A 20,539-nucleotide genomic window follows, 5' to 3' on the forward strand; every position below is an offset into this window, starting at 1 on the left:
ATAATTGATTTTTAAAATCTTAATTTAAGAAAAAAACATATTTTTTATTAAATAATAGTTACTAATTTTTTTTTACCAAAGTTACTATATTATAATTTTGAGAGTTAAAAGATATATTACCAAATAATTTAAGATATATTATTTCCTTATATACTTTAGTATTATGATATTTATTTCTAATTTAAAAAGTTAATATAAAGTTAATTTAGTATTCAGTTTTTTACAAATATGAAACTGTCAAATACCTAAATCGCACACTATTTTAAAATTATCAAATGCACACTCAATACTTTTTTTTTTACTCTTCACATTTATCTCAATGATCCGGGTTAATATTCTTTTTTAAATGCCCAGATTTTTATTAAAATATCTGATTTATTGAAAAAACACATTTTTCTTGATATATTCTGTCAAAATAATATTTAAGCGTATAAATATAATAAAAAAATTAAATAAATACGTAAGATTTAATTTTATATTATTCTGAGTTATTTAGGTTGACCAATAGATTTTAATCAAAATCGACTGATGGCCCTAAAGAGCACGAAATAACATGTAATCAGGTTCTATGTTCGTCTAATTCTCCTGATTATATTTATATCCTTAAACATCAATTTAACATAATATACTAAAAGCAGTAATTTTTCAAAATACAAATATATTTAAAAAATCTATTTCGTATTAAAAAAATTATTGTATTCAATATATTTGATCAAATTAAAATTTAAAAACATAGATATAATCAAAAGAACAGATAAATATATATAATCTGATTCTAAAATTATTAATTTATTTATTTATTTTTGTCAATTGAACAAGAAAAATTTAAATATAAACTAGTATTTTACCTGTGCATCAAATGTTAATTTTTCTAAAGAAATACCGATAGATTTGGTTGTAAATTTTTTTTTTAATAATCGATGAGATATAAATGATTTAATGCATAGGTGAGTTAATATATTGTGATTTAATAAGAATAAGGAGAAAGTTGGCAAAATTGGAAAGGGGTGGAAAGAAAAAGAATATTAATGTAATTTAATTTTGGATTTCACCAAATCAATTGACAAGTTAATTGTTAAAGATCCAAATTATTAATTAAATAAAAAGATTTATTTATCATACTAAATTTATTTTAACATTTAATAAAATTCATGTCATAAAATTTTAATTTTTTTAAATCCAAAATTATGTTAATTTGTTTTTAAAACATTTGTAGTAATAACAATATAGAACAAATATTCTTTTAAAGTCTAACTTAATTTCTAAAATTCTCAAAACACAACCAAATAATCAAAATCTCAACTTATTTATTGATAGAAATACATATTGTTAAAAAAATTCAAATACATAACATAAAAAAAAAACTTTATCATTTACTCACATAAAAAAATAAAAAATAAAACTTGTAAATTGAAATGAAAGATGAAAGACATCAAATTATTGTTCCACTTGGGATTAAAGCATCTTTTATTATGGTGACAATCCCACTTTTGATGAAGTATCCATGGACCATGCTTCTTACATATTTTCAGTATTAATAATCTGCAATAGCAAATTGTTAAAAGAGTGTGTTAGAATTTTTTATATTTTATATTTTAAAGGGAATCATAAATCATAATTGTTGAAGGATCAATGAGTTTAACAACACCTTAATATTCTGTCTCATTCAAATATTCTTATCATAATGACTTTTCTAACATGAAAATCTCTTCCAATTCCGATTGGAAAACTACCTTTCACGGCTAATAGAATCTCGTCGGCTTCTGTCTACAATTAAGAAAATGATAAATTGCATTCACAAACAATGTTTTATGGATTTGTTCATAAGTAAAATGAAAATAAAACATGAAATACTGAAAATATTATTTCTAAATATCAACTATTTGTTTTATTTTAGAAAAAATAAAATAAAATAATTTTAAATTAAATTAAAATCCGGTAAATTAGGTGACTTGGCATGCTTTGACCACTTATTTAAAGTATTGTTTAGATTCAATATTAAAAATCTAAATTTTAAGTTAAGAATTTTTTTATTGAAATTTAGTATTAGATTTGATAAATCCAATACCTTAATTATTGTTTTTTTTACTTTTTAAAATTCATAGTTTCAAAGTAAATAGATAGATTAACAAAATTCTTTAATTTTTTAAGTATATTAATCAAAGTTGTAAATTTATTAAATACATAGATTAACGAAATTCTTTTTTTTCATAATAATAAATTAAAGCTGTTAATTTACTTTGGAGAAGTATAATTTGACTTTTCAATTTTAGTTGTCTAAATAAAAAATCAACTTTTATTTTATTTTTTATTTTTAAAAGGATTGTATTTAAACTTAAGTTAATAGAGTTAATTGTAACATATAAATGGTTCTTTCGGTGAAGGGCTTGAATAAAGATGAAATATTGAAAAGTCTTATTTCAAGTTTAAATATTTCTGAACAAAATTGGAATTTAAATAAAATTTAAAAGTAAAATAAAATAAATTTTTAATTTAATTGAGAACTGATATATTAAGTGGTTTGACATGCTATTTGTTAACTTTTATATACATAAAAATAATAGTTTTCTTTAAGTTTAAAAAATTACTTTTAAAAATAATAATATATGAATTTGAGATAGATAGTAAATGATTATAATTGAGATAGATATAGATATTAAATTAAGAATAGCTTAAATTGTTTAGATTAAATATTAAAAAATTTAATTGATTCTTAGAAATTTTAATTTAAGAAAACTCAGATATATTATTTCCTTATATAATTTGGTATTATGATATTAGTTCAAAGTTGTAATTTATTTCTAATTAAAAGTTTTTATAAATTTAGTATTCAGTTTTTTACACGCATGAAACAGTTGAAATACTTAAATCGTACTTTATTTTAAAATTATCAAATTACATACTCAATACTTATTTTAACTAGTCGATTTTAACCAAAATCGACTGATGAAATTAAAGAGTTCAGAATAATATTCTTTTAAAGTGGAAGAAAGAACGATGAAGAAACAATATAAATATGATTTGAGAATAAAAAAAATTAAAATTATTAATAAATTTTAAATTAAAATGATTTTCAGTGTTTTTATCTCTTTTTGTTTGTCCACAACTTCCTATTAATCTAAATAAAAGAGTTCCCACTTGCCATCCTTAAAAAAGGTTTGACACCTTTTACCAACTTAATGTTAAGAAATCCCCGGCACCGAGAAATTCATTTCATAAAAAATATTAAGATAATTTAATTTTGGACTTTACCAAATCAGTTGAAAGATATTCTTTTAATGTAACCTAATTTCTTAAATTCTCAAAACACAATCAAATAATCAAAATCTCAACTTATTTATTGATAGAAAGACTGTTAAAAAAATTCAAATACATAACATCAAAAAAAAACTTTATCATTTACTCTACATAAAAAATAAAACTTGTAAATTAAAATGAAAGAGGTGTTTTATTATGGTGACAATGCCACTTTTGATGAAGTATCATGGGAATCCCTGCTTCTTGCACATTTTCAATATTAATGATATGCAATAGTAAATCGTTAAAAGAGTGTGTTAGAATTTTTTATATTTTATATTTTAAAGGGAATCATAAGTCATAATTGTTGAAGGATCAATGGGTTTAACAACACCTTAACACCTTAATGTTCTCTCCCATTCGAACATTCTTATCAATGATGCTTTTCTAATGTGAGAATCTCTTCCAATTCCGATTGGAAAAATACCTTTCGCATCTAATAGAATCTTGTCGGCTTCTATCTGCATATAAGAAAACGATGAATTACATTCACAAACAATGTTTTATGGATTCATTCATAAACAAAATGAAAACACAACATGAAATACTAAAAATGTTACTTCTAAGTATCAACTTATCGAACTCTGATCATCAACCAAATGTAAGATTTACCTCATAATAATCAACTCTCATTAGTAAAGTATCTTCTACCACTGCACCTTCCGAAATGCAAGATCGAAGGCCAATTACAGAATGATGAATCTTGCATTTCTACAAATACAAAAGTATATGACAAGTATTTAGCAAACTTTGTAAGGAGGAAAAGGTGTTAAAATGAAGAATCTCAAAAAGTCTTACTTGAATCACACATCCTTCGCCGATGACACTATCGGTAACATCAGTATCAAGCATTATAGATGGAGGCAAATATCAAGCTTGAGTATATATTCAATATGAAAGGTCATAAAAACTGCAATTGAAGAACACACTTTAGTAACTACAATAAAGAAAATTATAAGCAAATAAATTCTCTAATTATCTTAATTTACCTGAATTCAGGTATGAGCTTCTTCGTTATCCCAAGATTAGCATGGTAAAATGCTTCTATGGTACCAATATCTTTCTAGTAACCATCATACAGATAAGCTTATACCTTTGGTTACAAATTAATCGTAAATTAGCATCTAACAAATCAGAGTACTTAGACAGTATACTAATAACATCATAAATAGATGAAAAACAATTAGAAGGGAGAGACATACTCTCAATCCGAGGTTGCAAGCCCCAGGAATTACTTCGCTATCAAAATCATTTGCTAAAGGGAACTTATCGCGAAGTAATTTAAGCATTATGTTTTTGCTGATCAAATAGATGTTCATGCTCTTTCTGTTTCTACATCAAGACCCAAAATTATGGTATCCACCTGCAATTTGTGAACAATTAAATTACTTTACTTAAAATGAAAACCAACTAATTATTGATCATTTGTAAATTCAGATGAAAACCAGAAACCAACTTCATCTGCATTGCCTTCAGTTGCTCGCCTTTTGGCTTCTTTGCAAACTCAATGATCCATCCTACTTCATCGATTTTCATAGGGCCAAAGGCAGTCATACGCTTTTCATCATTGGCAGTGCAGCCACAGCGATGTCGGCGCATGCTTCTCTATGTGATTGAATGAATTTCTCATATCCATACGATACAAATGATCCGGGCGAGAATCAAGAATTTCATCACGTTAAGCTCCTCAAATAAATTTTAAATTAAATTGAGAACTGATATATTAGTTGGTTTGGCATGTTTCAACCAAGTATTGTTAACTTTTATATTCATAAAAATATTAGTTTTCTTTAAGTTTAAAAAATTATTTTTAAAAATAATAATATATAAATTTGAGATAGATAGTAAATAATTATAATTGTGATGGATATAGATATAGATATATATATATTAAATTAAGAATAACTTAAATTGTTTATATTAAATATTCAAAATTTTAATTGATTTTTAGAAAATTTAATTTAAGAAAACTCATATTTTGTTATTAAATAATAGTTAATATATTTTTTAACAAAGTTACTGAATTGCGTTCAAAGATATATTAACAAATAATTTAAGATATATTATTTCCTTATATAATTTAGTATTATGATATTAGTTCAAAGTTGTAATTTATTTCTAAATAAAGTTAATTTATTATTCAGTTTTTTAAGCGCATGAAATTGTTTGAAATAAGAAAATCGTACTTTATTTTAAAATTATCAAATACATACTCAGTACTTATTTTAACTCTTCACATTTATCTCAATTATTCAGGTTAATATTCTTTTTTTAATGCAGATTTTTATTAAAATATCTGATTTATTTTTTAAAAAATAAAAAAATATTGTTTCCAATATATTATACCAAATTGATATTTAAACACATGAATATAATAAAAAAAAATTAGATGAATACATAAGACTTAATTTTATGTTATTTCGAACTCTCTAGGTTCATTAGTCGATTTTAACCAAAATCGACTGATGGACTTAAAGAGTTCGGAATGATATGTAACCAGATTTTATATTCGTCTAGTTCTTTTAATTATATTTATATTCTCGAATATTAATTTGACATAATACATTATAACAGTAATTTTGTTTTAAACATAAATATATCTAAAATTTCTAATTCGTATTAAAAATGTCTTATTGGTATTAAAAAAATTACTGTGTTCAATATACTGGATCAAACTAAAATAAATTAAAAGTATGAATATAATAAAGAGAATTAAAGAAATATATATAATCTATTTCATATCATTTTAAACTTTCTATATCAATCTACCGATTTTATTTAAAATTAATTAAATTGGTTGATACCTAAACCATTTAAAATTACATGGAAACATGTATTATATGTTCAAGTTTTTACATGCCAGGTATAGTAACTCTTTTGAGTGCCCAGTGAATGAAAGAGCAGAGAAATGGATAAGGAATAAAGCCCCTTAAGGATTCGCTCAAATTAAATTTTTTTTTCTAGATATAGTGATATTTATAAAATTATTGCTCTCAAAGATAATATGTTAAATTAATATTTAAGATATGGATATAATGAAGATATCTAAAGAAATATATAAAATATAATTCTATATCATTTCGAATTTTTTACATTCATCAATCCACTTTAGTCTATTTCAAACAAAATCGATAAATGAATTTAGAGAGTTCAGAATGATAAATCATATTTTATATATTTGTCTAATTCTAATGATTATATACTCGGTCTCAAATATTAATTTGACTTAATATATTAAATGTAATGATTTTTTTAACATAAATTAGTTTTTTTTATATATTCATATTAAAAAAAACATTACCCTTAATATTTTAATCCAAAATTGAATTTTTGATGGTATGGCTATAAAAATCTAGACGAACACATAGAATCTTTTCTATATCACTCTAAGCTCTTTATGTTCATCATCCGATTTTGATCGAAATCGATTGATTGATTTATGTGTTAATCTAATTTTCTTAATTATATATATATATATATATATAGATGTTTTTAACGTATTAATTTGGCTAAATATATTAAGTGTAACCATTGTTTTAAAACATGAATTAATTTTTTAATTGTGAAAAAAAAATTAAAAGAGTGCTCAGTCCATTAAAATTGGTTTTATATTCATAAACAGTAAATTACAATAATTGATTAAAAAATTTTAAACGTGAATATAATTGAGAAAAATAGACGAAAAAAAACAATATATAATTCATACCATTTTGAATTTTCTAGGTGTACAACTGATTTTAATTGAAATCAACTAGATAGATTTAAGAGTTTAGAATAATATAAAATTAAATCATATATATTCGTCTAATTCTCTTGATTATATTTATATTTTTAAATATTAATTTAACATGATATATTAATAAGAACAGTGATTTCTAAAAAATATTTTTAAAATAAATCTACGCATTGAAAAAAAAACCCAAATATAACAAGCGGTCGGATAAATACGAAAGATAAAATAAATATTGGGTACCTAATTTAATAATTTTAAAAATAAAATAAGTGAGTTTAATAATTTTAAAAATAAAATAAGTGAGTTTAATAATTTTAAAAATAAAATAAGTGATTTAAGTATTTCAGAAAGTTTACTGCACGGTAATGTAAAAAGCTATTTAATATTAGATTTGACAAATCAAACATGTTAATTATTGTTTGGTTGACAGTTATATTGCTAGTAGATTATTGAAATTTTTTATTTTTAAAAATAAATTAATTAAAATTATAAATTTACTAAATGCATAGATTAACGAAACTCTTTATTTTTTTTACAATAATCTATTAAAGTTATTTAAAGTTGTTAGTTTACTTTATCTTTTCAATAATGCGTCAAAAAAAAAGATTGAACTTTCTCACTATTAGTAGTATAATTTGACTTTTCAATTTTAATTGTCTAAATAAAAACTCAAATTTTATTATTCTTTATTTAAAAATGAATTGTGTTTAAATGGATCAAGCTAATGGAGTAACTATAATCGATCAAGTTGTAACATATAAACGGTTTGTTTCATGTGAATTGTGGGTTAGGTTGAGTCAAAATATGAAGAAACATGAGAATAATGAAATGCCTAAATCAAGTCAGATCGCTGCAGTATTATACTGGACAAATTAATAAGTTTAGCATTCCGAACTAACCAAGCGAAACTTGTGGTTTCTTGGTTACGTCCGACTAAAGTTAAAGTTCCATGAAAGAGTGTTTACACATGGTAAAACCTCCTTGGAGAATATAAGATTTTCATGAAGCTGATCCTGAGCCCCTATCCAAGCACGAGCCATCATATTCATCGCATCAAAGAGTTAACCCAAAATAGCAAGCATTGGAAGTAAACTCAGATCCACAATAGTAGAACAAGGAACAAAGAATGCTTAGCCTTTAATCTAAGACAATAAGTGTCCAATGGTAGAGAGACCGAGAAGCGATCACCATGGCCAGTTCGAAAAACCTCTCCACGCCTGGCCACGAGTCATACCTCTTTCATCTTAAATCAGCACATGACCTTTGAGTCAGTCGCGCTTTCCTTTTGGCTTGCATCAAAGAACCCTAATGCTATAGAATCAGTGATATCGAAAGGCTTAATCTAATGGCCTATACATAAAAAATGCAAGTGATAGTGTTAGCCATTTGACAGACGAGGACGAGGCCTTGGATAGGGAGCAAAAGGAAAGCTCTTTTGATACAATGAAACTTACAAATGCGGGTCACAACGGTCAAAGATTATACGTCCTCCGCGACCAATCCTGGCACGGAAGGCCGGTATGACTGATCCATCATCAGTGGGCGGATGAGATGGTGGCATAATGCCAAAGGCTGCGAGTCTATCCGAATCCAGAGGTTTTGAGAATAGCATTATTGGCTCATCAGGATCCTGCCACAGATATGGACACTCAAGTGTTATATCATTTAAGTATTTCAAAGTCATCAAGATTGTTCGTTTGAAACTTTCTACTAACTCGCAGATAGAAAACAAAACAATTCTGGAAAGTGAAAGCATACCATTCTCTCCAGCCATCCATCCGATACATATCTCTGTTTTAACTCTCGCTTTATTGGCTCTTTGCGAACAACCATAAGATTAGAATCTGCATAATTTGGATAAAATGAGGCGGGCCAAGATTGTGTGTAGTCAGTATCCATATCGTCATCATCATCATCATCATCATCATCGCTGGAAGTAAACTTCCATGATCCTGGAAAACCAGACAATGCCATTCTGTCGTCGACAAGTTGTGCCTCATGCTGAAACAAGTTTTAGTTAAGCCGGGAAACTCGAAGGCCCTTTAACAAGCAATCGATGATATTCAATTCGAAACAAATATATTGCACAAATATATTGCACATAAAAGTGTTTCATAAAAAAACTATCAACACTTCAAATAGAATTATTAACTCGAAGAATAGCCTAGTTAAAGGAGAAAAGTAGATTTTTTTTTTGTATTTGGATATACCTTATACTTCAACTTGGTGCGTTGGAGATTAACCGCGCATTCCATGAATTCTCGTTTCTTCTGTTCCCTCTGCACACATGCTAGTGATGAATCGCTAACTTTTTTTTTTCACTGCATTGAATACAGACAAAGTAATAATAGATGAATGTGTAACTATAAACCTTAATCAAGACTTCTACCACTCTCTTGGCCTGCTCCAAGCTAAGCCTGACCTGAAATTGAATGCTTTCATTCAGGATAACAAGTACCAGAGCTAACATTGCTAAAATGAAGTAAATATATACTGGAACAACACTGAACAAAAGCAATTGGAATATGCAAAGCTGGTAGCATTCCAAAAGACCAAGAAAGTTATTATCATCCATACGGCTAATTCTGTCAGACGTCACCAATAATATATCATTGTTTGAGCTTTCAGGATCAGTCAAAATTAGGCCCATTAATTTGTAGGAAGCAGAACAGTTATATGTAGAGAAGTCATGAGGTCAATACAAAAAGATAATTTGGCTCTAACAAATTTTTTAACCTGCAATAACATACTGATCAGGCTCTAAATTTTCTTCTTATTGTCACAAACAAGGTTTGCATATGATCCTTTGTTGCTGAGTATTGACTCACAAATGCAAATGTTTTTTTCCCACTTGCAAAAATGGTAATAGCTACTTTGAGAGAAAACTATTGGAAAGTGATTGATTACAAGGAAAACACTGATAAGTAATGTGTTCAATTTTAATGCAGTTACAATTGCAAACGATATGATTTTTTATAAACATCAATCTCAAATGAGCAGTTACTTTACAAGCCAGTTTTGAAGTGCAAAGATGCTTGGCAGCCAAACAAAAAAGTTTGTGTGTTGAACTAAAGAAAATCCTTGATATTGATAGTCACTAGTCAGAAACAAAATTCCTAGATATTCTTCCACAAGGACGTAGAAACAAACAGAATGAACTCATATATGTCAATAATAGATAGACGGCATGACAGATTCATGTATAATCTTAACACATGTAAGAACTTAGAACTCCTAGGCCTTCTTTTGCCACCCTACCAGACAGGAAATATGGTTTGAGTCCAGTGGGCAATCTCTTGGGTTAAAATAGCACAAAATATAGATGCCTTCATAGCAAGCATTTTCAGATCTCATATTAAATTAAAATGAACTTTAAAATTAGGATTGACCACATCGTAAAGGTCCAAACAACACTAAAGGAGAAAATTACTAGATTCAATTACATTAATATTGACTAAGTGAGAAGTCAAATATGACTTCACATATAAATGCTTGATAAGTTTTTTTCAGAAAATAATGTTCCAATGAGAGTGAAAGAGTTGCATTTACCTGCCGAAGCTTTTCAAAGGATTGAACATTATTTTCCCTCCTTTGCATCTGAGAAACAGAATCTTCATGAATGTCAAGAATATACATTATTGGCATATTGATGTTCTGAAAAAAAAAATGGTATGAAGATAAATAATTCTGACATGTTCAGTAGGTTTACCCTTCTTGTATGAAGGCGATGTGCCTTTTCCCTGGGTCTAAACACATTATATGGATTGGTGTCGTTTACTGGGGGAGGAGGCTGCACAAGAGTAGAAGTAGCTATGTTCAGGTTGACTGTTTTGCAGAGAATTGCATTAGAGAAACAAACTCCTAAACAACGAAGCCAGTATAATCAACATCAAACAACGAGGAAGAGTGTATTGTTAAACTTCTTCTATTGAAGTGTAGAAAGAACATATATAGTACTAGTTCCATAGAGCATTGGGCGCAACGAAGAGACTAAAGTTTCAGGAAGATTTCAGTGTCTGCTCTTGCAAGTAAGGAGCAACCTCACTGTATTAGCATTTTTTTAGTATAATCACAATCTATGTTGACAACAAATGCCCATTTTGTATTTAAAGCTGTCTTCTAAAACTTTTGACCAGTACTGTTAAAGACAAAAGCAACCCGTCTTGTCAAAGTTAAGTCAATATATTAATATATAATGCAAAAAGTGAGAAAAAATAACTATCAATAAAAAATTAAACATAGCTAATTAGCCATGCTAACCTGCAAGTGATGCAAAATAGGTTTTTGCCACTGTTCTCGCTGCCAAAAAGATAAGACATGTATAAGAATAAAGGATTAATATAAAGGTACAGAAAATCTGCAAATTCTAGTCAGAATGAACTATTTCACATTCTTTGCACTACGGAGAAGAAAACAAAGTGAACAAGATTATAAACTATGTTTTCATCTTTATAACAAAAGGATAAAAAATGAAAAATATCAATGCTTAATAGCTAGTACCATTCCCAAATTGATTGTTTATATTACATGATACCTTTGATTTCCAGTAATTATATACTGATTGCAAAATGATGGAACGCACAGATAGAGATTGCAAAGCCTGCAAATGTGTAAACTTTTAGTAAGTCTTGCTCTTGAAATTTTTTCTTAGGAATTAAATATAAGCTCACATTTCAGATTTTCAATACATGCTCAAATCAACTATTTTTTCCAAAGCCATAGAATTTGGAAATGTCACCTCAATAATCTCTTGATTAAACAGGAAAAAAATTATAAAATACTGATATATTATGACATATGTGATCTTCATTTTTTCCTATATGATCATGTTTATGATAAACCAAGTCACTACAAAATGCCTAACACCTTCCATTTGTGCCGCCATATCATCACCTATTCCAATATGAGAATCCTCACCAAATTTTACCCTTTCATTGACAAGTTCACTGATGGTTCTTCTCCTCCTCCAGCCTCCAACCAACTTCTTCTATAACTCATCCTTAACTTGTGGGGATATGAATAGTTCAGAGTTGAGATCCTGTCCAACTTAGATTCAATTTGTACTAGAATAAATTTGTCAAAGTAACATGCTTAACCCAATTAGACATCTTATCTAAATTTAAATTATTTTCCAACCCAACTATCAACAAGCAAGAATAAGTTACGAACAGAAATTATCTGATATTCTGAGTCCATTCTAAATTTGTTTAGGTATTTACAGTAAGTACATTCAATAAGGATCCAAAGAAATCAACTACGTCAGCATAAAGATCTGTGCTAGCCAACATATTCTTTGGGTGATGGAGAGATTGATAATCATGGAACAAACTTGCTAACAAAAGAAAAGGTTGATTCCTTATGATTTGTCAAATAAGGTTCCATGATACTGTTATTACTGATTAACCTCTGCTGCAGATTCAAGCTGCAAAAGAACAGGAACAGGAGCTCCAAATGTAGGTGTTAGGACTCCTGCTCTTTCTCGAGCTTTATGATCCAAAATCTCTAACTTGAACAGGAGGGTCTCAAACCTGGAATGAAGCAGATAAGACATGACAATAGCAACATAAAGGGAATAAACAACACAAACAAGCTTCCCCAGATGGATTGATAACACCTCTTCTCTTGAAAAAGATAATATCTTGTCTTAAAATGTAAACAAATGAAGCAGATAAGACATGGCAATAGGAACAGAAAGGTACTAAGAAACACAAATAAACTTCCCTAGAAGATTGAAAACAACTCCTATCTTGACAAAGAAGATATCTTGTCTTAACGCATAAGCGGGGATAAAAATGTAATTCTCATCTATGCAATTGAACGTGAGAAGGTAAGAATGCATATCCTTTGTTTGAAAATGCTAATGTCAATTGAAAACTAGATTTCAGATTCTGGAACCCTGGAATGTAACCAAATATATTCTTTTCCATATCGAATGTACAATAGCGATGCACTAAACAATAACTTAAAGAAAGTAAATTTAACATAGCGAAATTGAAATTTTACTGGAATTAAGATTCACAGTTAGAAATGAGACAATATATTTCAAAATTAAGCATAATAAACAGTCACTAGACATACATGAAAATTTGATATCATTACTTTTCTGGTAATAGAATCAACATAGAACTAATTGGATTTTACTGGAACTAAGATTCTAGATTAAGAACCAGACATCATATTACAAAATTATGTAAGATAAAATAGCTGCTAATCATACAAGGCAATTTCAGTTACTAGGAATTATTATCATTACTTTTCTGGTGACAGAATCTTCCTCTCATTGTTAAACTCTTCAAGCCAATCCTCATCCTCATTATCCAAATCATACTCGACAAATTCACCAATCTCAGCCCTGGCTGTAAAGTGTAATATACATGTGCGACATGAGAAATAATGTGAAGGAAAACTAGTATGTCCTATTTCTATCACAATAAGGTGGTCTACCTCCTCTTGCATGTATGTAACTAGTTGTTTGAGAAAAGGTCTGAGAATAATCTCTTTCATATGTTTCCACAGTGCTGAATTGGGGAGTAGGAATTTCTTGTGAAATTTTCTTTCCAAGAGTTCGATGTTTCTGTAAGAGGCAAACATCAGTCTCATCAGCTTATATATCTAAATAGATAGAATGTACAAAACTACGGGTAAATAGATGCTTACAAAATTTTGAGTGAGATAAGCGATAGCAGTTTTCAGAGTAAAGTTATGGCAGTTCATTTCTTCTAGGAATTTGCATGGGTTTTTTTTGCACTATTCAAATATGTAACTGATCCATAATTAAATGTAAGAGAACTTATCCTTTTAGACTTGAAACAGGAACGAACCTCAAGTAAGGCTAAAAAAGAACATACTGATTAAATCTGAAAGCATGCAACTGCAAGTGAATAACTGGATAGTTTTTAGTGCCATTGACACCTAGAACTTTAGATTAATAACAAGCATACTCCACCCAAAACATAAAAATAAAAGTAATTGAAAATTTTAAAAAAATACAAATTAAAATTAAATATAATTAAATTAAATTAAATTAAAAGAAAACTATCTGCAGATAAACAGCTTTTTCCTCATTGAAATTCCACTCTGTGTAAGTTAAGAACCTTCAAGGCTTCAAGTAAACGGAGAAATAGCATTCGGAAGTAGTGTAAAATGTAACTGAGAACACATGTGCTTCGTGTGGTGTATCCATATTAAACACTGTGTGTATTTGAATAGATCTGACCATGACATAAGATACAACAATCAAAATGGAATCACTGTCTAAGAAAAACTAAGGCAGCATTAGTCGCTAGCATACAATGAATAGTTGGAATACTATATTTTCCAGGAATCTGGATTACCTCACTGTCATGGGCAGTTGCAACCCGTGGCAGGAGAGAATTTCGGGTTGAACTAGTGGCAGTAGGAGCATCGTCCTCCTCGAACTCTTTAATAGATTTTACAATAGGGAGCTTCTTGTGAATGTCAAGAGGACGAGGCCTAAATGACAGTCTACTCATATCAAACCTTCATCCCTATTCCAGTACCAATTTGATTCCTCTGCTCAGCTCACTACACAACTCTGCTCGTCGGAGTAAAATGAAAGCCAATGACTCAGTAAACCAATCAAACACAGCTACAATGTCACTTCCGATACTTGAGGAACAGAGGAATACCTTCCAGGCTACTAGGGCTCCCCAGCTACGACAAGGTTTTGGCAAAGCAGAGTTCAGCTGCCCGAATTCCACAACAAGCTCAAGCAAAGTCAAACCCTTAATTCTCAGTGTCTTCAAACTCCGAACCCGTCCCAAAAACACGTGCGCGCAGCTCAAAATGCAATTTTTCTTTAATACGCTAACGCCCTAGATTCGAACCGACGAGGAAGACCACCAAGGCGCCAGATTTTTCAACGAAACTTCACTCCTCGCGTGCAAGGAAGGCTTGCAGGGGGGAGACAATAGACGACCCGATGGCAATTTGAAGAGCGCTTGTGAGCCACAGCTCTTCCCGGAACGAGGACGGTTAGGGCCCGGGATCGAGGAGCCGGCGGCGTGTGGGAGCGGGAGCGGAGGGCGGCCGAGAAGACTGGAGGATTCCGAGAATTTTGGAGGGGAGGAGAAGCGGGTGAGTGATGGGGGTTATTGTGGTTGGATTTCTAGGGTTTGAACGGAGGAAGAAGAGAAAAATAAAAAGCGAGGGAAGAAACAAGAAGAGGCCTCAGAGAAAGTCTCATCATTCGCCCGAATACAAGAGTCGATGGGCTCGCCCGCATAGAATACGTATACGATAAGATAATGTGACATAATATCCAAAGTTTTATATTAATACTTTATAGTAAAAGTAGAAAAATAGTAAAATAGTAAATATTTTTTATTACCATCATAAATAAAATATTCAATTGATATTTTTACCACGGTAATATTAAAAATACATATGTTCTTTTAATAATCAATATTAATAAATATAAAGAGACTTAAATGTGATATATTTTATTATTATTACTACAGCTATATAATCCAGTTTGTAATGTAATAAATTTTTATAATATAATTTGATTAAACTACTATATTTGATAATATAATATGTGTAATATTTAATTATAAAGATTAAATTTTTTATTGGTGTCCAATAAATTTTTATAAGGAATGTAATTTGTATTATTATAAAATAATAAAAATATCTTACAATGTCGATAACCCACGAAGGCGACGACGGCGCCGATGACCGACAGTGGTGGCAGTGACGTTGGTGACTAGTGAAGGCAGTGGCGGTGACCGACGGTGATCACCGGTGGTAGGCAGCGAAGGCCAAAGACCGACGGCTGACTAACGACGGAAGCGATGTCGATGACCAGTTTATACCTAAAATGGACTAGGGGTATATTTGACATTTAACGATAACCTCGTAATGTAATTAGATATTACATGGTGTTTAATTTGTAATCCATATTACAAAATTTTATTTTCTTTTGTAATCTAGATTATATTACATTACAATTTTAATACTATACCAAATAAAGTAATCAATATTATAATGTAATCATGTTACAAGACAGATTACCTCTTGTAAAACGTAACCTACATGTTTGCTTACTAATTATTAGAGATTCATACTCTTATCTTAATATTATTCCTATATGATAATAGCTCAGAGCCATGGTGTAATAAAAGGACATTCAATTGTCATCCATACATTTATGATTTGATTTTTCATGTACGATATATTTACATAAATTTTTCTTTCAAATAAAACACACAATCAAAAGACACTAAACTTCTGGATTGTTCATCCTGAGCACTTTCTGATTTACCTTGATAACTAGTAGAAAACTTCTATTGAACCGAATCTGTCATCTAAAGTTTGGCGGTATCTCATGATAATAATATATTTGTATACGACATATTAACCATCTATATATGCTTATATATTTGCTCACGATACATTTGAATGGATAGGAAATTCACGAAACCACGATCGGCTTAACGAAGAGAAATACGAATAAAGTAGCAACTATCATCAAGCTACTCAAGAATTGTATTTGATTATAAGTATTCACAGTGAAAAATTCACAAAACGCATGAATACAAGTTGTTTGATACAAAAATAAAAAGGAAAAAAGAAAAAAAGAAGAGATTTTTATTTGCTTTGAGCTAATCTATATTCAATGTTCTATATCGAAGGGTTATGAACTAAGCCGACCCTTCATCAAACTGTAAGTATCTGCACTTCGTGTTGTTCATTTTGAAAAAAGAATAAGGGCTATCGAACAGGAGGATTAATCGATTGATCAATTGATCACAGACTGACTGCTTTCCTTTGTTTGAGTAAGTTGGGATCTCAAGCTCAATTCCTTGACCTATATATATGAAAAACAATTTGTGAAACTTTTGTTCTAGATTCCTAGTCAATATATCCCTGAAGTCAATGATAGATTTCCTCAATCTTCGATCAAAACCCTCTCGTTACTGGTACAACTTGCTAGATTTGAAGCTCCGACGTAAATATCTTCAGCCTGTTGCAAAAGTAGTCCACTAATATAAGACATTACCAGTCTAAGCATAGTATGATAGAGCTTACAAAAATTAGAAAGCGATGGACCGAAACTACACAAAGGCGATAACAAGAAGTGCTAGAGATACTTAACTACATGAAATACCTATTCGTGTGCTTGTTGAAGTATACTGAATCATTGATGCAAAATCTGTATATTACAGGAGTGATTTCCCACTAAACAATCTAAGCACGGTATGATCGAACTTACAAAGATTAGAAAGTGAAGGATCGAAACAACAGCACAGACACACTATAGCCTCAAGGTAGAAAGATTCAACACAAAGGTGAGAACAAGCTATGCTAGAGATACTTAAATACATGGAATACTTATTCATGTTGAAGTATACTGTTACTGATGCAAAATCTATAGCAGTTGGAGGAGTGATTTTTCACTAAACAAAATGAGTATATACAAACTTCTTCAAGTAACACCTCATTATTTCTCTTCCAAATTGTTACCTTTGGTTGAAATCTTCCCGTGCACGGTGACAATGATACCAGCTCTAGTAATGTCACATTCATAACTTCTTCAAGTTCTCTTATATCAACCTACAAATTCAGTAAACTAACCATCTTTAATCAACCCAAGAAACAAAACATACGTCGTAGGATTATTAACACAGTTACACAGGTATCATACCTTAACATCATCAGTAATTGGGAGTCGAAGTGAAGCATCCTGCAGAGCTTTAGTTATCCCTGACTGAATAATCATCTTCAACACTGTCCCACTTGTCCAAATGCAGCATCTAAAATTCAAAATGATAGGACATGGTTAATTATCCAATTCTCAAACCAAAAATATATATGAAACTAAAAGAAAGCTGCGAGTGATGGAATCATAGCAGTATCTTGTTGAATAAGTGTGAATGGAGAAGAGGTGGAAGAGAAGAAGCTCTATTGTGCATGGGACTTTAGTCCCACATTGGGAGTTTTTTGATGGTTTATATTTAGTCCCACATTAGGATATGAACAAATGCATAGGGAGAAACTACTTTTTATATGTGGGTGCAAATCCAGAGTCTGGGGCAAAAATTTACCCAAATGGAATGGTGGTCGTTTCACTGTAGGGCTAATAATGGTCTTAATGGACATTAACTCTGACCATTGATTCGAGCTCCTATATAAGGAGGCTCCGATCATAGGCAAAAAAAAAAACACAACATCCTCTGTCAACTCAGTTCGCACGACCACCAGTGTTTGGAGGCAGGATCTCTTGGACTACTTTTTGTGATCCAGGGGATGTGTCACTCCCATTTGCGGTCGGATCGCGATCGCCGTCTCCACTAGGTTATAGTTTTTGTTCGGAGCCGAAGGCCGCCCGAAGGACACCCTCGCTCGGCGCTCAGTAATTTGACCACTTATCCACCACCGGAGGCCTTCGGACAGCCTCCGGCCACCCGCTCCAAACAAAAATTATAACCTGATGGGAACGGTGAACCCTAGAAGGGATAGCAACCATTTGCGAATGGATCGTGATCTAGCCTCAAATGAGAGTGGCACATCCCCTGGACCACAAAAAAGTGGTCCAGGAGATCTGTGCTGCAGTGCTTGGTGGAGTTCACGGTCAGACCGTTGTATCCTGGGAAACAGACGACTCGAGTAAGTCTCGAAGTACCGCCAGAGGTGGGGGCGAATCTGTTTCAAGGACCTCGGTCATTCCGCTCGGCCGACCCGACCTTCACTCGACCGATCCAACCGCTCGTCCGATCCGAGGTCAGAAACCAGCCCCTGCTGACAGTATGAGATTATCTGCTCAGGTCTTTTCAATAGATAAGTGAATTTAAATTCAACTAATACCCCGTAAAATTTCCGACAATAACAGATTGTTTGTACTCCAACATATCCTACTTGATGAGTGATGGAATCACAGCAATCCTCGTTGATGTTCCATATAATGATCTCCGGAAACCATCCCAAAATTCAATATTGGTTTGACGAAATCAGAGATTAAATGTTTTGAATTACTAGGGTTCTAACCTCGCAGAGACTCTCTTAGCTTCTTCAGCTGCCTGAGCTTTTGCATTGATAAATCTTCACTGAGTGTAACTATTCTCAAGTAGCTTAAGCATGTGGATATCGTCTTGCCGAGAAGATGATTTGGGGCTTTTTTCAACCCTGAAATGGGTTTAGCACACCGGGGTTGTGCGGCTTCTGAGAAAAGAGCGGATACCGACGGATCTGTTCAGATTCAGAGGGTGCTGCTGTTGACGGCCAGGCAACGCCGAGCTCAGAGATCGGAGGCAGATGGAGTTGGTCGACGTACGCCCTGCATGAAGCGTCCTCGGCAGCATCTTGCCTTCTGGCGGACTTGGCCGGTAAGAGATCGGCCTCAGGCATGGAGGACCGGACATCGTGATCGCCCTCGATCTGCATGACGCTAGGGAAGAAGGGTTAAATTTGAGAAGAAGAGGAGGAAAAAGTAGCCGTTCGGTTGGGGACGAGGGCAACGGCTAGTTCTCACTTCTATCGGTGTAGTGAAATCTCACTCGACTTTGATACGGACTTATTATTGGTTTTCAATAGGGACCCAGTAGACCCGATGTGAGAATGTGTAAGATCTAAATGTCATTTTTAACAAAAATAGCATGATATCCAAAAGTAACCTTTTAGGTCTCCATCCTAAAAATAGCAAAATCTTAGATCGAGATCGTCAACATCCAGAAAGTTGAGAAAATCTCAGCTACTTTTTGGAAGTTATCTCAAAAGTCAACAAAGCAAATGTAATTAGATGCCGTAATTAGCCCTAATTGCTTCAAATATAATCATTAAATTTGCTCTAACCTGGATAAAACATTAAAAATATCATTAAAATTGCTTTAATATAATAATTATGGTTAAAAATATTTCAATATCTATTAAAATTATTTTCAAAATTACTCTAACTTTATTAAACTTTTCCAAATACAAATCCGATCTTTACACCACCACGGCACCACCAGTTCACCATCTACTAATTTGACTTTTTATTGGGAAAATGTCAATGTCAAATTAAGAAATCACGGTCGTTTTTCTCAACTAATTCAATTTCTTTTCTTTTTTTCTCAACCATAATTTACTATTATTTTTTTAAAAGAAAATAAATTAAATAAATATCTTAAATTTGTTAGAGCAAATTTCAAAAGATTCATGATAAATATATTTACTGCATTTTTTTTTTAGTTTCCAGGTGCAGTTAGTATAATTTTTATAAGGAATTGATATATGAAAATGAAAATGTAATAAAGACAAAAGCAATGAATATATTTTGTATAAAAAATATTTAACATATTTTACTTTTAAAAAAGTTATTTCTTAAATATTTATTATCAGTAAGTATTGGCCTTGTATATTTTTTTCTAAAAACACCCACTATTTAAAAAGTAACAAAGAGATTATTAAATGCGAAGAATATTCTCTTCACTCATACCATTAATAGGAAAGGAGTACTTCGGCATTCATAAAACATTGAGGCTGTTTTATTAAAAAGAGTCATTTTATTTT

General features: G+C 30.8%; 1 protein-coding gene, 1 long non-coding RNA gene and 1 pseudogene across 2 annotated transcripts; all 3 read right to left on the reverse strand.

Annotated features, from left to right (window-relative positions):
- Positions 1 to 1,432: 1,432 nt before the first annotated feature.
- Positions 1,433 to 4,989, reverse strand: LOC122048823 (annotated as a pseudogene).
- Positions 4,990 to 8,091: 3,102 nt separating this feature from the next.
- On the reverse strand, positions 8,092 to 15,225 carry LOC122047705 (enhancer of polycomb-like protein 1). Its single transcript, XM_042609142.1, has 14 exons — positions 14,680 to 15,225; positions 14,365 to 14,585; positions 13,475 to 13,604; positions 13,284 to 13,386; positions 12,435 to 12,558; positions 11,565 to 11,630; positions 11,291 to 11,329; positions 10,740 to 10,820; positions 10,580 to 10,627; positions 9,402 to 9,452; positions 9,241 to 9,309; positions 8,789 to 9,031; positions 8,485 to 8,660; positions 8,092 to 8,380 (listed from the first exon to the last, which is right to left on the reverse strand). Exons 2-14 carry the CDS (start codon positions 14,521 to 14,523, stop codon positions 8,368 to 8,370), a joined length of 1,302 nt encoding a protein of 433 aa, XP_042465076.1. The 5' UTR covers positions 14,524 to 14,585; positions 14,680 to 15,225; the 3' UTR covers positions 8,092 to 8,367.
- Positions 15,226 to 16,650: 1,425 nt separating this feature from the next.
- LOC122049644 lies at positions 16,651 to 19,457 on the reverse strand. The gene is made up of 4 exons (XR_006131010.1): positions 19,037 to 19,457; positions 17,697 to 17,805; positions 17,516 to 17,605; positions 16,651 to 17,015 (listed from the first exon to the last, which is right to left on the reverse strand). It is a non-coding gene; the product is annotated as an uncharacterized LOC122049644 (long non-coding RNA).
- Positions 19,458 to 20,539: the final 1,082 nt, after the last annotated feature.

Source organism: Zingiber officinale, chromosome 2B (genome assembly GCF_018446385.1).
Source record: "Zingiber officinale cultivar Zhangliang chromosome 2B, Zo_v1.1, whole genome shotgun sequence".
NCBI classification, from domain to species: Eukaryota; Viridiplantae; Streptophyta; class Magnoliopsida; order Zingiberales; family Zingiberaceae; genus Zingiber; species Zingiber officinale.

Bases quoted from the DNA above. Each gene is read 5' to 3' on its own strand.
- LOC122047705 (XM_042609142.1), bottom strand. From the start codon at position 14,523: ATGAGTAGACTGTCATTTAGGCCTCGTCCTCTTGACATTCACAAGAAG. The intron at 13,605-14,364 runs GTAATCCAGATT...TGCCTCTTACAG, and splicing joins CAACTGCCCATGACAGTGAG to AAACATCGAACTCTTGGAAA. The intron at 8,661-8,788 runs GTATGCTTTCAC...TATCTGTGGCAG, and splicing joins ATGGATGGCTGGAGAGAATG to GATCCTGATGAGCCAATAAT.